Raw genomic sequence first — 15685 nt, 5'->3', positions numbered from 1 at the left:
CACACGCACACACACACACACACACACACAAATCTAATCTTTCTCACCCACAGAGGTGGCTATCTACAAACATAGCACTTGGCACGCCCTGTATGCCTCTGGGACCACACACACACACACACGCACACACTCTTTCCATACCACGATTTAAAAATATATGACAAATACATTTCCTGAAATGACAGTGCAGTGATTTACACAGCAGTGCATGTCACGCTTCAGCCTGTGCGCCGGGGCTTTCTGGACAGGACAACTCGATACTTTTCCTTGTTTTTGTTCCAGCATCTCTGGAGATGTAAAATCCTCTAAACGCTCTCTTAACCACAGATGTAAGCTGGAAACCAAACCGCTGACTTGTTGATCATTTATCTTGGTATATCACAGTGGCTTTGAGGCAGCCTCGCACCATCTCGTCCTCACACTGCACCACATACCCATTCTCTTTTGGTGGGTCCTTCATCTCCCCCCCCTCTTCAGTCCCATCCCCTCCCTTGGCCAACACAGGAAGGAAGTGGCTAATTCAGCAGCCTATACAGGAAACAGGAAGCTATTTTCAGATTTGTGAGGAAACAAACCTTTTTGTGGCTGATTTGTTTTTACCCACACTGGGCACTGCCTTCTGATCCTGTGGTGTATTTTAATACTGTATATGTTTTGCTGTCTCCCCATCTATGGTACATTAATTATTAATGTAAAAATACAGTTAGAACCTTTTTGTTGCTATTGGTACATGCAAACAATGAAAGCTATCACCACTTGATTGAGAATAGTGATTTGCTTAAACGTTGACATACTGTTTGGCACAGTATGCCAAAAAAATAATCACTGTGGTTGTTGCTATGGTAACAGTCCCCGGTGCCCACCTATGGCTGGTTTGAGAGATTATTGGAGTTGTTGTTGAACAGATGGAGATGCAAACATCAGCACTCGCCACCTTATCTACAAGCCAACAGAGTAGTGTGGGATAGAGATAGAAAAAATTAAATGGATAAAAGATTGAAATAATAGAGTAGAAATTCATAAGAATAGAAAGATGGAATATGGCAACCCTCTCAGGAATAGAGTAAAGGTAGAAACGATAGAATAGGCAAACAATATTGTTCAAATTTGTTTGTTTTATCTATGTTGTGCGAAGCTTTAAAATGAATCGGTTGTCTTGATTGATTGATTGATCCCTCCTTCATGGATTAAAGATATTGGCTTGAATACAATTTTAAATAATTGTTTAAATGTTTTCATTTTGTTATCTGTGTTTCTGCTTTAAAAGGAATTGGATGGCTGGCTGCTGATTGATTGGGTGGTTGATTAATTGATTGATTGATTGATCCCTCTCTCCTCCACAGGGGACAGACACCAGCAGAGTCAGACTACCAGCTGCTGGAAATCGCTCGGCGGTTAGAGATGTACGGCGTTCGCCTGCACCCAGCCAAGGACCGCGAGGGCACTAAACTCAGCCTGTCTGTGGCTCACACCGGGGTGCTGGTGTTCCAGGTAACACCTAAAAAATCCTCTCCCTTTTAAAAGAATTGAGATTTCTTTTTTCATAAATAACAGATGTAACCACTTACCTTAAACTCTGAAATGGTTTTGCTTAAAGATTATTTTTTCCAGAGACAGGTCTAGGTTTGATAAGTCAGATCTGAATTATGAAATCCAAAGGAGTCTTTAATGCTTTCTGGAAAAGTGGTATACATAATATTTTGTAGCAGTGGTTATTGTGGTTCCGATTCCATGTCTGTTCCTGTTTGGGTCTAGTTTTGGTCCTTGTACAGGTTGTGGTTTTAAGTTACTAAAACAGGTTGTAGCACTTAAACAGTTATGAAAACGGATATTTATTACCATAAAAACAGTATATTTTAAACGGTGGGTTAATCCTTGTTTGTGGTTTTTCTTGCTGTGGTTTGCCACCACTGCTGAGTGAATACTGAAACAAAAACTGAGGCAAGGTCACAGAGAGCTATTTAACAGCATTTTCAAGTTTAAATATAGTCCGTACAGCGTAGCTTCAGTCAGCATTGCATTATACTGCGTTGCATGCTATAATGAAGGGCATGCCTTGTTTAAACCCTCATAGCTGACTTGACACTTTCTGGCGCCTAGCTCAGTTTATCAGGTTATGTTTGGAAACATTCTACAAGAGAAAAAGATGCAGCCTCTGTTGACCAGATTTGACCCCAATTTGGACCTGTCTGCCCTAATTCTTTGCCATGATTTTTCTCACAAGTGGTCAAAGATCGCTAGGATGTTGAAAATTTAGCTGATATGACAACTTGCTTAATTAGTTCAGGAGGTTTTGCGGTGAGCCTCCACCCAAACTTGGCGACGTCTTAGTAAGCGGAGAAGAATGTGCTGTTTTGTTTAGTTTGCGCTGAGTTATTGGCCCAAATGGGCTGAGTAAGACATGGCAGGAGCGAAAAAGTCCATATATGTGTGTCTTGGATTTCTGTTCATCAAATAATACACATTGTAGGGCGTGTAGGGTATATTATTGTATTATTAGTATTATTGTATCCTTGGAAATACTCTTAGGTTGAAAATGCCAGCAGCAGAGATGATAAGGAGGAGGAGAGATGCCAAAGTGAAACAGCTCATTTCTGTAAAGATTAAATAAAATGTTCATTTTCCATTTGAAGGCTGTTCTCCAACCTGTCCAATTCATTGTTTCCCCTTGTAAGATGATAATGGTGAGTGTTTCCTGAATGTTAAGCACCCTGTCGTCCTGTCCTCCCTCCATGCAGGGGTACACAAAGATCAACGCCTTCAACTGGTCCAAGATTCGCAAGCTCAGCTTCAAACGCAAGAGGTTCCTAATCAAACTGAGGGCAGACCCCACTGTAAGTCCATACGACACTTTCTTCCTTCCTTCTTTCCTTCCTCCTTTTCCTCCTTACTTTCTTCCTCCCTCCGTCTATACTCACGTCTGTCTCTGCGTCTTCCAGCAGAACGCCCACCACGACACGCTGGAGTTTGCCATGGCCAGCAGGGACTGCTGCAAGGTCTTCTGGAAGATCTGCGTAGAGTACCACGCCTTCTTCAGGCTCTTCGAGGAGCCCAAGCCCAAACCCAAGCCCGTCCTCTTCACCAGGGGCTCCTCGTTCAGGTTCAGGTAAAAGCCACTGGGACTGAGAAGACAGAGGGGAAGGAGAAGAAAGGACAGGAGAGGGAAAGGAAAGGAATGGGGGGAAAGGAGAGGAAGGGGAAAGAGAGGAAAGGGAAGACTTAAATATAATATGCTTTTGCCTTTCATTTGTTTTTCATCGTCGTGCTTTTCTCTCCCTGTGTCCTTTTCCTGCAGTGGTCGAACCCAGAAGCAGATCATCGATTATGTCAAAGACTCGGAGTTAAAGAAGGTTCCATTTGAAAGGTGAAGCTGCCTCCTTCTGATTGGGTGTTTGAATGTCAAGTTGTCTCAGCCCCCATTTGGCTCGAGGCAAAGATGCAAATGTCAACTCACAACAATAGACCTCACTAAATAGATAAAGATATTGATTTTCCATACGAGCATGCATATTTGTGTGTGTGTGTGTGTGTGTGTGTGTGCATGTGTGTGTATTGGCCAGGGTATGCCTCTGTATGTATATTCATTTGTATCTCACAGTATGACCCTTTGACAACAAATTAGTGAAAGCTTTGAAAAACACTAATGGGTAAATCTTAACAGAAACAATTCTACAGCAAATATGTTGTCCCCCACCAATCACACAGCACCCTTCTTAGGCCAGTAAACAACAACAATTAAAATTTACAATATCTGGAAAAATATATTTTCTTATTCTCAGGATGAGATGCATTTATGTACAAAATCTGATCAACAGTAGCTCAAATAAGGCAGGAGGTTTCAGTAAATTGTTATAGCACCTAATGTGATTTTGTGAATTTTGTATCTGAATAACAAAATGCATTGCTTGAGATAGACTCAACCTACCCAACATCCAATACATTCTAAACAATGCACACAGTTAGTAGCATGGACACAAACAAGTAATCAGATGTCTCTGTATCCTGATTGGTTGCACATGGTTTGACCGTAGTCTGTCGCCTCTCCTCTCTCCAGGAAGCACAGTAAGATTCTGTCCAATAGCAGCATGTCTCCTCAGTCGTCTTCCTTCCGCTCACAAGTGCCAAAAGAGGTAACACACACACATCAACACCAACAAACACTATTATTTCATGACATTATGATCATTCTGCTATTAATAAACCTGTGTATTAACCATGTGCACAGTTAGTGCGCACTTAGTCTTTTACTTTTACTTGTCTCTGTTTCTTTTTCCTCCCTGTAAGGGTTGCACACTTTCACACACTCTCTTTGTCTATTTTTATCATTTCTCTATATCTCTCTCTGTTTCAATGTGGAGCTGCTCTGTGGCAAGCAGTGCAAGACTGTGGTTGTTCTGGGCAGCTCCCAGGAGGAGTGTGTGAATGTGTGCATCCCTCCCTCTTTGTGCAACTCGTCCCCCAGGCTGTTGCTGTAAATAAGAATGTGTTTGAAGTCAGTAATCCTGTTTAAGTAAGAATGCATTCTTAGTCAATCTGCCTGGTAAAAAGGAATGTAGCCATAGTCATCTAACCTGGTTAAACAAGGGTTAAAAAAGTTCTATTTCTATCTTCTCTCTTCTGTTTCTCCTCCACTCTCCTCCACCTCTACCCCTCCTTTCTCTCCTCCTTCTTTCCCTCTCTTCCCTCTCTCCCTCCCTTGCCCACAGAGTGCCATGTCTGTCCCGTTAGCAGACCAGCCGGACTCGGCCAGACTGGGCCACAGAGCCAACTCAAACGGCTCTGATGAGCCGCCGACCGCAACGTCCAACGCCAACGGCTTCCACGATATACTAGCAGCACCGGGCTCAGACCCGACCCAGTCCCGACAGAACCACCACGGCACCGGATCAGCACCGGACCAGCAGCTCCTCAACCCAGGTCCAGCCTGCAGGGCAAACAAAGGCAGCAGCTCTTCCATTCCTTACATAGACTGCAGCGACATAGACAGTGAATACGATGTAACTAAAAACAATAGGGCTACCAGGGGCCTCAGCAATGCAAATGACAGCAACGAGGATGAGCCTTCCGTGTGTACGCGTGGGATTAATGGTGGTGGTATTGGTAACAGTGGGGGGATAGTCGGGAGTTTGTTTGGGGCTGTAAACGGGGTCTGCCACTCCAACCCCCAAGGGTTGATGCAGCAACAGCAGGGCATGCTGGGGCTGCAGCAGCAGCAAGGCATATTGGGTAACAGGAAAAGGTTGGATGAGTCTCCGGTGTCGAACAAGTATAGCATGAGTCACGAGCTAACTGACGATGAGATTTTGTCGAATGGAGGCTCATTTCACGGCCGCCTCCCGCTCCACAGCACGCTGTTGGACGAAATTTTTCAGGGCCGAGACAAGCGAGGCGTGGCGGTAGGGCGTCCGTTGGGAACTGGGACGCGTAGCCAGTGCTCCAGCCCCGTGATCAGCAGTTTCCACCAGCGGACAAACTCGCTGAGTCACGCTGAGATGGTGAACGGTCACGGTCAGCCGCGCTCGCGTTGGGACGACGGCGGCCATTATTTCAGCAAACGTCCTGGAGGGGTCGCTGTTGAGACCCCCACAATTCCCTCGCCCTCCCACCCCGCGCCGCCAAACTACTACGGCAGCTACTCCCCGATCACCACTAACCGCACCCCGCAGCATCTGGCCAAACCGCATAACAACAACAACATGCGGAACCGCTCTGATACCGACCCGTTTATTCTTAGCCAGCTGACCTCCACCCCCATCCGGCACCACGACCCGCATCGCTCCGGGTTGCGGGCAATCTCTGTCCAGGCCCCTTCTTCTGCCCCAATGGAGCGGAGAATGGTGGTAACTAACGGCAACCAGGGGGGGAACCTCATGGTTCCGGGACAGGCGCGGTCCAATACGGTGCAGCGGTTGTACGGGCGGCGCGGGAAGCCCGGCTGCATCCCGGCACATAACAACCACAACAATCTGAACCAGCCGGTCCAAATGATTGACGGGTCTACTAGCAGCGGCACCGACACCAGCGATACCGAGTCGGACACCGGTAGTAGCGCGTACAGCCAGCCGTTAATGTACGGCAATCCCGCTGCCGTCAGTTCCCTTAATTCGGTTAACTCTAATGGCGTGAACTCCTCGCCGCTGCCCCATAGCAAGTTCTCCTTCGGAAGCCTCCAGCTGGAGGAGGGGGAGGATGGGGAGGAGGAGGAGGGGTGCTACCGCTTTAATGAGGAAGATATAGGCGGGCGTGTTTTCAGCTGTTGAGGGAGAGGGGCGGGCGCATAACAAGCAGTCGAGCCTCTCACTATTGTAGTTGTCTTAGTATTTTAACGACACCAGAATACGGTATATTACAGAAGAACTTCTGTATGAAGCTGGTTTTGACTTGTTAGAGAAATGTAAACTGGTTGAAAGAAAATCTACCACCCAACTACATTAATGAAAACTGAAAAATAGATACATTCGTTGGCAGCGAAAGTTTAATAATAAACAAAATAGAGAAGTAAAGAACTGTGAATTGTAAAGTGATAGTTTTTAGCCCCCCTCTTCACACTGGGGATTGGATAATTGTGCTACTATAGAACCTCATTTTACCAAGCACACATTTTGAACAAAATTAGTTAAAATGCAAAAATATATTCTATTAACTGTGCCCTGATAATTTTCTGTCATAGTTTTTGGGGCATGGAGATTGGCCTTTTGGCTGACTTAGTGGGCTCTTTCACTGTAAACAGAGAGGCCTGCCCTACTTTTAGGTGAATTCATTAGTCCATGCCCCAAAGGCTTGAGAGTTGTTTTCAAGCCCCACAGTATTCTTACTTTGTCTTCGGCAAACTGTATGCAGGCCTCTTGGCGAATTGCTGACTCTAGCCTCAACATACACATAATATAGAAAAGTTGGTTGGCCATTTGTCAAATGGAGACTTCATTAAGGCTGAAGGCCCTGAGGCAATCCTGTCAGCGCTGTGTAAAAAGTTGTTGAAGAATCAGTGTAGGTGATGTTTTAAGGAAAACCTTTCTTGCAATGTGCCATAACTTATAAAATGTACATTCACTATAGAGGTAGGTGTAGATGAATAATATAGATTATGTGGGGAAGTTAAGAAATTCTTACAACAATTTAAAGGAATACCTTGACATTTTGAGTTGTAGTTGGTTGCTTTCCTTAAAAATGACTTGTTGGCATCATTATTTTTCCTCCTTGTTAAACCAAGAGGCTGCAAGCTAACTGCGAGAAAGCTGTGGGAAACTGAAATTCGTAATGTCAAGCTATTCCTTAGTTTGGAAAGTTTAGGTTTCTGGTGATTGCAGCTCGCTGTTGTGAAACGGGATATAAGAAAGTGGCTTGTTGCCGACACATTAAGGTGTCAGAGCAAGAGAGAGATATTGATTAGTTGCTTGTATGTGACATTGAGTATGACAGCTGTCGAGTTGTAATGTCCGGGTGTGACGCCTTCCCGTATCACTGAACCTAAATAGGACTTTATATGTAGTAATGAAGTGTTCCAGCCTGTAGTTTCCTAATGTAGCATTTTCTCTGAATCAAACTTTTGTAATTGACTGTTGTCTTGTGCAATAGAAGGGCTGTAAGGTAATAGCTGGAGTTTATTGAGGGATGTTATTTGGAGGTTTTGGAGGTTTAAAGGGGAACACCGCTCTACTTAAGATTTCAGGTTATTCCCACGAACTACAACAGTCTGAAACTCTGATTGGACTGTCCTAGACCGTAGGAATAACATATGGTTTGGATTGGAGTGCTATTCCTCTTTAATTGTATGTTAGAATCTCCTTGGTAGAGAATGGATACTTAGAAGAATACACTTGATAGAAAAATGTGTTTATTGTGTAAGCTATTTGGATCTGTCGGAGGAGGAATGCTGTATGTCGCTACAGGCCATGCTGCCTTCTCATTCGGTTTCATGACAAGGCCAAGCGGATGTCCTTTTCTTCAGAGCACTTTTTTCATGCTTTCATTCAATTTCTGTCTCGTGTGGGCAACTTGCACTGTTAACTTTGATGTCTGTGATAGAGACTTTTTGTGGTAATCCTGTTTTGTACGAAACGGAATGCTAGGGAAGTAAAAGCACTATAGTCCCAAGAAATAGAATAGATTTGAATCGGTTAAAATAATAGGGAAAGAAATGAACCAGGAAGAAGCCCTAACCTTGTATCTGTATTTTTGATAATATCTCATAATATTTGAAGCGGCACATTATCTTCTCGAGATACATTATCTGTGCTGATGCTAATATTGTCGGTTGGACAAGTGGGTGAGGGTAGCTCCATGGTCGTCTTTCAGTTTGTCTTTCTCTCTCTCTCTCTGTCCCTTTCTTTTACGGTTTTACACACGCACAATTAGAAATAATCAAAGACGTCAGCCATCGTCCTTTTTACCCGTGACCATCCAGCTTGCTGTCTGCTTTGCTTGGCTTGACCCCTGGCATCATCCACTATGACCACACTGTAAAAGATAGCTCAATGTTATCTTTGACTTTCTTTGGATGCTGTTTTCTCTCCTCTGTTATGATGCCTGTTATTGAAAGTTTGCTGGCCTCCTCATCCCCATCACTGTCATTTGCTGGCTGTCTGCTCACTGCAACACTCATATCCAGCAGGACGTGTTTTTTTGTTTTAGCGTCATACTGAATTAGGACCAAATTCAATAAATTAGGGCGGATTGCTTATTTGCTACCTAACTACTAGCTGTACAGGTGGTATTTAGCAGTAGGCTTTTATATTCCTTTCACCATGCTGAATTTAGATCAGCTTCAGATTCTTATGAATGCTTTATTCTCAGTGTCTGTGTATGAAAACATTGTTCTAAATCGCACATATTCATGATTAGCATCAGTTACCCCTCCGGCCAAATTTCCTTGAATAGAATACTGTGACAAAGCCTCTGTGGAAAAACACTGACGCCGGAGTTTCAATCTGACTTTCGAGATTATTTTTGGGGTGACTTAATTGGGACAAAATCTCATCAGTATCTTGTCATGTGCGTTCACACTCTGAAGCCATATGGTCTTTTTTCCCCCTCAGTGCTAGCGCTTCTTCCTGAAACAAACCCGACTGTTAGCGAAGCCGTTGCAGCGTTCACGCTTTGTAAAATGCACTGTTTATTAAGCATGTTATCTATCAGTGGGGGAAAAAATGCACCTCACACTGTTTTCTCACCGTTTCCTTTTCTCTCCTTCTGAATGCATGTTAACCAGGCAAGCAAAGTCCCTGCTTTTCTGTCATACTGCTCTGTTCTGCTCACTCTGTCACTCACTGTCTCTGTCGACCGGCTCAAAATGGTTCCAAATGTTTGAGAAGCATCCCGGTGCACCAAAACATAAATTGTACAACTCTTTTTCAGGTTTCTGTCGGTTTTCAGTTTTTCCAGACACAAAATTCCCCTTCATTTCTCACGGGACATTACAGTTTTCCTAATTCGGTGCACCACGCGTTTTTCAAACATTCAGAAACCATTTGCCCCGGGTTTGCTCACTGCGCACAAGGACGAAACAGGGCCGATTCAACTCCAGTGCAATTTTCATGGAGAGGGATGTGAGGGGAAGTTAGACAGACAAGTCAAGTTAAGCTTAATGCATAACGGAAGTGTTAAAAAAAAAAAGCAGAAATGTATTTATGAGAGATTTGGCGTTTTGTTTCGTGAAGTGTGAAAGTCTTGAGTATTGTCAGAAGTTGGGCACACGCACATAAACACACACACACACACACACACAAACACACATACATGAACACTGGAGTTGAGTCCACCCTGTCTAACCTTCCACTGCCTGTCACCAAAGTAGCACTTGCAGCAAGTCACTCTCTTTGAGGCTTTTTTTTGTAATTTTAATGTACTGTACATATAAGAATGATAGACTGTGATTTTGTATTCATATTGTAATTTGTACGGGAGTTAATCAGAGACACATTTGTTAGATTTATTTGATAACGATTTGATAATAATAGTTAAATGATTGTAGGTTGCACAAGCTGTGATCGTATTTTACTGATACTGGGATGCTTACGTCTGATTGTTAAAGTGTAAGTTAGCATTACAGCATCAGATCTGTGCTTCTCTTTCTGTTTACATAACAAAGTGGGTACTGACTGTCTTCTTTTAAAGGAATAAACCGGCTTTCTGGCGAAAAAATCTATTTTTCAAATCAAAATAATCAATCTTCAAATGTTGTGATTTGAAGATTGGTAGCGGTTTCACCTCTGTATGTCCAGTATTTATTTAATTCTAAACACTTTGGCACATGGTGGATGTTTAGTGGTCGCTACAAGCTGGCTTCGCAACATCTCAAAAGCACCGTAGCACACTAACTACTGAGCACACAGAGGCGAAACTGCCGCCAATCTTCTCGTCACACGACAGCAAGTTAGCTAAAGTCGGCATATTCCTTTACAAAAGAAAGTTTCTGCATTGAAATGATCCGTTTTTCTCTTAACGCACACTGCATATAAGACCTAAAGACTCACTGACTCTTCCCTGTCACTCTTGTAACACTTTGTATATCTGCGAACCTGTCCTTTTTTATTTTTTCTTACACGACACCTACTGGATTTTATTCTGGTGACTTTTGCTCTCTTTCTTCCCCTTCCCCTCTCTTTTTAACACTGTAACTGATTGTGTGCACTAGTGTCAATAAAAAACGACCCCGTATGCTCGAAGAAAAGGGACTCCAGGATTTTCTGTAGAGTAGAGAGAACCCGTGTGTAATGTGATCTACCCCACCCCCACCCCCCTTTCCCCTTGCCTGGCCCCGCCCACCCATCACCCACATACACGCACATACACTCTCCCTCTGTGACAATCCATCTGGATGCTTGTGACCCCTTCAGTCCCCTCCGTCCCGTGTCTTGTGTTGTGGTAGATAGAGCGTAGAATAGAGGCTGTTCGTTTTGTTCAGTGTTGTGCACGTGCTCAGTCTGACGCACACATCGGTCCACCCGTGCCTGTCTGTGTTTTATGTTTTAATAGCTGCGTTCTCTCACCTGTCTGTTGCTTTTGTTGTAGTATTTTTTTTAGTTTCTGTTTTTCTGTTGTAGTATTTCTTTTTTTTTTCTGTATGGTGGTGAGTGTTTTTATAGCACCCGTCACAGATCTGCACTCAGTGGTTGCCATGGTTTTACCCATGATCCAGTTTGGTGTGTATACCCACCAATCAGTGGACTCTTTGGAAACTTTGCAACTGGGCAAGTATACAGTCACAACGTAGTGCAATGTAGTCTACCCTTGTAGTGACTAGATGTAGTGAAAAGTAGGTGGATTTCGTTAGTCTTGTGTCCTGATGATCATATTTTCCCTCCTATATGATTTAGTAATAAGTTGCCAGGAGTGGATGTTATTTCAACCATAATTGGGCCATTCCTATTCAGATTCCTATGAGAAACTCAGATGATTTGAGGCCTCACCATGGCTAGCAAGAGTATCATATGGTAAAGGTTTCTAAGACTATATCTATAATGCATTGTAAGGGAATTGTAAAGGCTTACAGTGTATTCATATATAGTTAAAATGCAGTCTTAATGCTTTAGGAAGATGTATAGACAGTGCATTAAACTAAAGCTCATTCACCTCTTAAATTTTACTGGTTTTAATGGAGTTATGAGTATTGATATACTTCACTATCACACACTATGCTTAAAACCTTGTTCATTAAGCTGTTTGGCAGCTTTTCAGCTATGCATGACTGCAATATTTGTGTTTTTACTTGCCCTTATAATGCACAGATATGGCCTTTATTGAAAGTTTTACAAATTAAATAAATCATACAATACATAGCTCCTTACTAACTGTTTATTTATTATTTACTGTTACTGTTTCCTACATATTTAACCTATGTCACCATGGGGTTTTGAACCTTTTTAGTTGAGGACTCAAATGGAGTAAATGTAGTACTCATTTTGGGTCCTGACCCATAATTTAAGATACATTGTGTCAGATCCTAGTCTAAACTTGAAATTCATTGCCATACATGTCGGTGACATATGTAGGAATTATTGAAGGAATATGCTGACATGTTGAATACTAGCTGCTAATTTTTGTTCATCAGACATTTATCCTAGCTGTGCTTTCCCTTTCCTTTTTTCATGAAGAACGGCAACAGTGCTAACCAGCCATTTTAGGAAAACGGAAGGGTGAATGTAGACACATTTCCCTCCAATGAGAAAAAAAAAATAATTTCACAGTATCCCTCTAAGTATTTAATCTTAAGGAAGATAAATACAAGATGGCAGTGAATTTCAAGAAAGTAGTTGAAATGCTTTTTATACATATGGAATCCACTTTGACATGGTTCCCCTTTTCCTCTCCTATCTTATCCTCTCCTACTATCTTCTCCCTCGTCTCCCTCTCTCCTCTATTCTCCTCTCCTCTTCTCCCTCCCCTTCCCATTTCTCTATTCTCCTCTCCTCCCCCAGGAAGTCCTGGTTCTGCGGACTCTCCGTTGGCAAGTGCCCACGCGTTGGTCAACGGCACCGGCTCGGTGAACGGACAGGCGATGGCCAGCGGCGTCATCCTGGGTCCCGGTCCGAGTCCCGACGGACGGCTGCCGTCGCCCCTCACCAGCCCCCTGCTCACCGAGGCAGGATACGTCCGCACGGATGACGAAGACGAGGCGAGGAGGAAGGTGGGTATACAAACAGGGTGAAGGGAAAATTGTATTTTGAAGAACCCTATCCATGACATCTGCAGGTCCTGAGAAAGTCGTCAAATGTCTTAAATTGTTATCTAAAGGTCTTCAGTACAGTTACATGTAGCCTTAAATTCACATTTAGATGTCTTAAAATGTTCACCCAGTGCTACTTGCAGCATTTTTAGACAGCAATAAATTATTTTCAAATCAATTGTCATACCTTAATATAGAGATCAGTTGTATTGTTAGTTTTTCAACATTTAAACCACATTTCTCATAAATCCTGTTGCTTCCTGTCACAAAGACGATGCTGCCACTTGTTCCCCCTCCCTGACACTCATTCTGCCATCTGCCATTGCGAGAAACTCTGAAATCTTAAGCCCCGTTTGCACACTCTTCCTGTTTTGTGACATAAAGTAATCCGGCAGATTTCCTGCAAAATCCGACCCGGTGGCTCACAATGTAAACTGCAGTGTAGAGGCTGGTAGAGGCTGCAGATCTTCTCTGCAGTTGCCTCGTCTGTTAATAATAATACTACTAATGTCTCAAAATGAATGTGGTAAGGGATGGATGGATGAACAGATTAATAAAAGAAAGAATAACTTTAACCACTCCTCTGTGTGTCTAGCAGTTTCCTACAGACAAAGCTGAGGAATGGATGGATGGATGGATAGATAGGTAGATGGATGGATGGATGAACTTCTTCTTTCTCTGTGTGTCTAGAAGTTTCCTACAGACAAGGCCTACTTCATAGCCAAGGAGCTCTTGACTACAGAGCGGACCTACCTCAAAGACCTGCAGGTCATCACAGTGGTAAGGATAACTAATTGATAGATAGTCGTATTTATATTGAATACACTTAAATGATTCACATTCTTTACTGTGGTAAAGATGGAGAGAGAGAGGTAAAGCGTGTCTTCGTGAACTTCCAGGATGTGTGTGTATGAGAGACAGAACAAGTTGTTGAACGTGTGTGTCAATAAATTTGTCTGTGTATGCATGTATGCCTCTCTGTGTGAATGTGTGTGTGTGTTTATATTGGAACCTGTCCCAAATAAACCAGATAAAAAGTTCCTACAGTTCTGAAACAGCAGCAAGTTCTACACAGGAACAAAAAGAATCTACTATGATGAATACAGAGTACGTTTTTGGTGCTGTGTGAGCGTGCGTCTATTTACACGCACTGTCTGCACACACCATCTATTTGTGTTTGCCTGTCTAGCCTTGTCCACTGCCAAGTCCCTGCTAAGTGTGAGGCCATTCTCAGCTGGCTGAGAGAGAGAGAGAAGGAGCTTTGAAGAGCCATCTGTGTTAAGGCCAGTAGCTAGCTGGCCAAGTGTAAACACAGTCCCGAAAGTATACCGCCCCGCATAACACATAGACACAAGCCTGAAGTCCTGGGACAGGGAGCCAAAAGTTGGTCTTTTAAAAGCCTCAGTATTGGGACACAGTGAGTCAAAGTTGGTCACTTTAAAGCTTAAGTATTGGGATAGGGAGGTAAGGTTGGTCTGTTTACAACCTATTGGGACGGTGAGGTAATGTTGCCGTTTTTAAAGCGCAAGTGTTGGGACAGTGAGCCAAAGTTGGTCTTTTCGCAGCCAAAGTGTTGGGATAGAGAGGTAAAGTTGGTCTTTTTACAGCGCAAGTATTGGGAAAGTGAACTGAAGTTAGTCTTTTTAAAGCCTAAATATTTGGGCAAGGAGCTAAAATTGGTCTTTATTTACTGCTGTCATTGTTTTAACGTGGTAGCACACAGGCCAGTAAAGGCCCAAAATCAACAGCTGACAGTCTGTTTCTGCCACATGCTCAGTTGTTGATGTGACGTCGAGACTGATTGCAGCTCACTGTCCCGGTACTTGGACTTTTTAACTTTTTAACTGTAGCTTGAGGTATCAGAAACAATCAACAGGTCACAGGAGTCTCCATCCAAAACCTACCAGACTGAGGCGGTATCAGAGCATTTCTTCTGTATAAGCCAGAAGACAGATTAAAACACAAGAAAACACAAGAAAGTGTCTTTGCTTTGTGCTTTTTTGTGTTTTTTTCTCATTTCAAGTGAAGTAGAATCACAGGCAGAGAAAACAACACAACAAAAAGAATGTTCCTGCTTTTGTATTTCACAGGACTGCAAAGCAGGACTATTAACCCACACAGGCTGAGCTCTTGAATCTTGGCACTTGAATAATTAGCGTCCTCCTGTTTTGAAGCAGTAAACTGCCTTTTAAGCCTTTTAAGCAGCTAGCAAACTTGAATATCTTGCTTATTCCAAGACTACACAGCCATCCTGCTGATTTGCCCCCGGTTGTTTACAAGTAAAACCACTGAAATCAACACAGAAGGGAAACTTAGTCTGCATTCATAAAAACAACATCTAGATCCTGATTCCTAGAATGGAGATGCAGCTTAATGTGGATCGGACAGAGTCTTGAATCCCCTGCCACCTTACTGGTCTGTAGCTGACCCTGACCTCCCTGTGGATGGGTGGGGGGGGGGGGGGGGGTTTCCCTATGGAGATCAATAGAGTATCACAGCTATATGTGCCTTCCCACACCCTCTTTATTTCTTGCTCATGCCAGCGTCTCTCTGCATCACCGTCTGTCTGTCTCATATTTCCCCCTCTCTTCTCTTTTTTTCTCCCTCTCAGCTGTTTTTTTAACAGTAGTTTCCATCCGCTTTGATGTGGGAGGAAGGCGTGCGCTGGCGCTTCTCAAAAAAAAAACCTCTTAAATATTTTCTTTGGCTGGCGATGCTGAGGCCAGAGATCCCACACCCTTCTCTCTCTCTCTCTCTGTCTCTCTCTCTCTCTCTCTCTCTCTCCCTCTCCCCCTCTCCCTCCCTCCCTCCCTCCCACTGCGACCTTCTGTGAAACAGCTGGACTTCCCTTTAGCCACACTAGCTGTCATAGTCGTGCGTGTTTGTCTCGGTGGAATTCAACACCTCAGTGTCAGGTGTTGAGGTGCAGTTCCCTGGGACCACAAAGATCAAATGTGTGTGTGTGTGTTTGCTTGAGTGTGTGTGTGTGTTTGTGAGCTAGCTAATCATTATCGCTGGTGC

The 15685-nt window shown here is 43.4% G+C and overlaps 1 protein-coding gene across 3 annotated transcripts in view; it reads left to right on the top strand.

Moving 5' to 3' along the window:
• LOC139925981 (FERM, ARHGEF and pleckstrin domain-containing protein 1-like) overlaps positions 1-15685 on the top strand; it is a 69735-nt gene that overhangs the window by 41023 nt on the left and 13027 nt on the right. Inside the window, exons 8-15 of one of the 3 annotated variants that reach the window (XM_071917534.2) lie at positions 1344-1491; positions 2739-2834; positions 2940-3106; positions 3296-3364; positions 4055-4130; positions 4707-4917; positions 12417-12625; positions 13355-13444. In XM_071917534.2, the coding sequence (XP_071773635.1) occupies positions 1344-1491; positions 2739-2834; positions 2940-3106; positions 3296-3364; positions 4055-4130; positions 4707-4917; positions 12417-12625; positions 13355-13444 (1066 nt within the window). Of the gene's footprint in view, positions 1-1343; positions 1492-2738; positions 2835-2939; positions 3107-3295; positions 3365-4054; positions 4131-4706; positions 4942-12416; positions 12626-13354; positions 13445-15685 lie in introns of all 3 variants that reach the window. The other 2 variants (XM_078291095.1, XM_071917525.2) reach the window with 2 other exon arrangements.

Source organism: Centroberyx gerrardi, chromosome 21 (genome assembly GCF_048128805.1).
Source record: "Centroberyx gerrardi isolate f3 chromosome 21, fCenGer3.hap1.cur.20231027, whole genome shotgun sequence".
Classification (NCBI taxonomy): Eukaryota; Metazoa; Chordata; class Actinopteri; order Beryciformes; family Berycidae; genus Centroberyx; species Centroberyx gerrardi.
The sequence above is the reverse complement of the archived record's forward strand: the minus strand, read 5'-3'. Positions and strand labels throughout refer to the sequence as shown.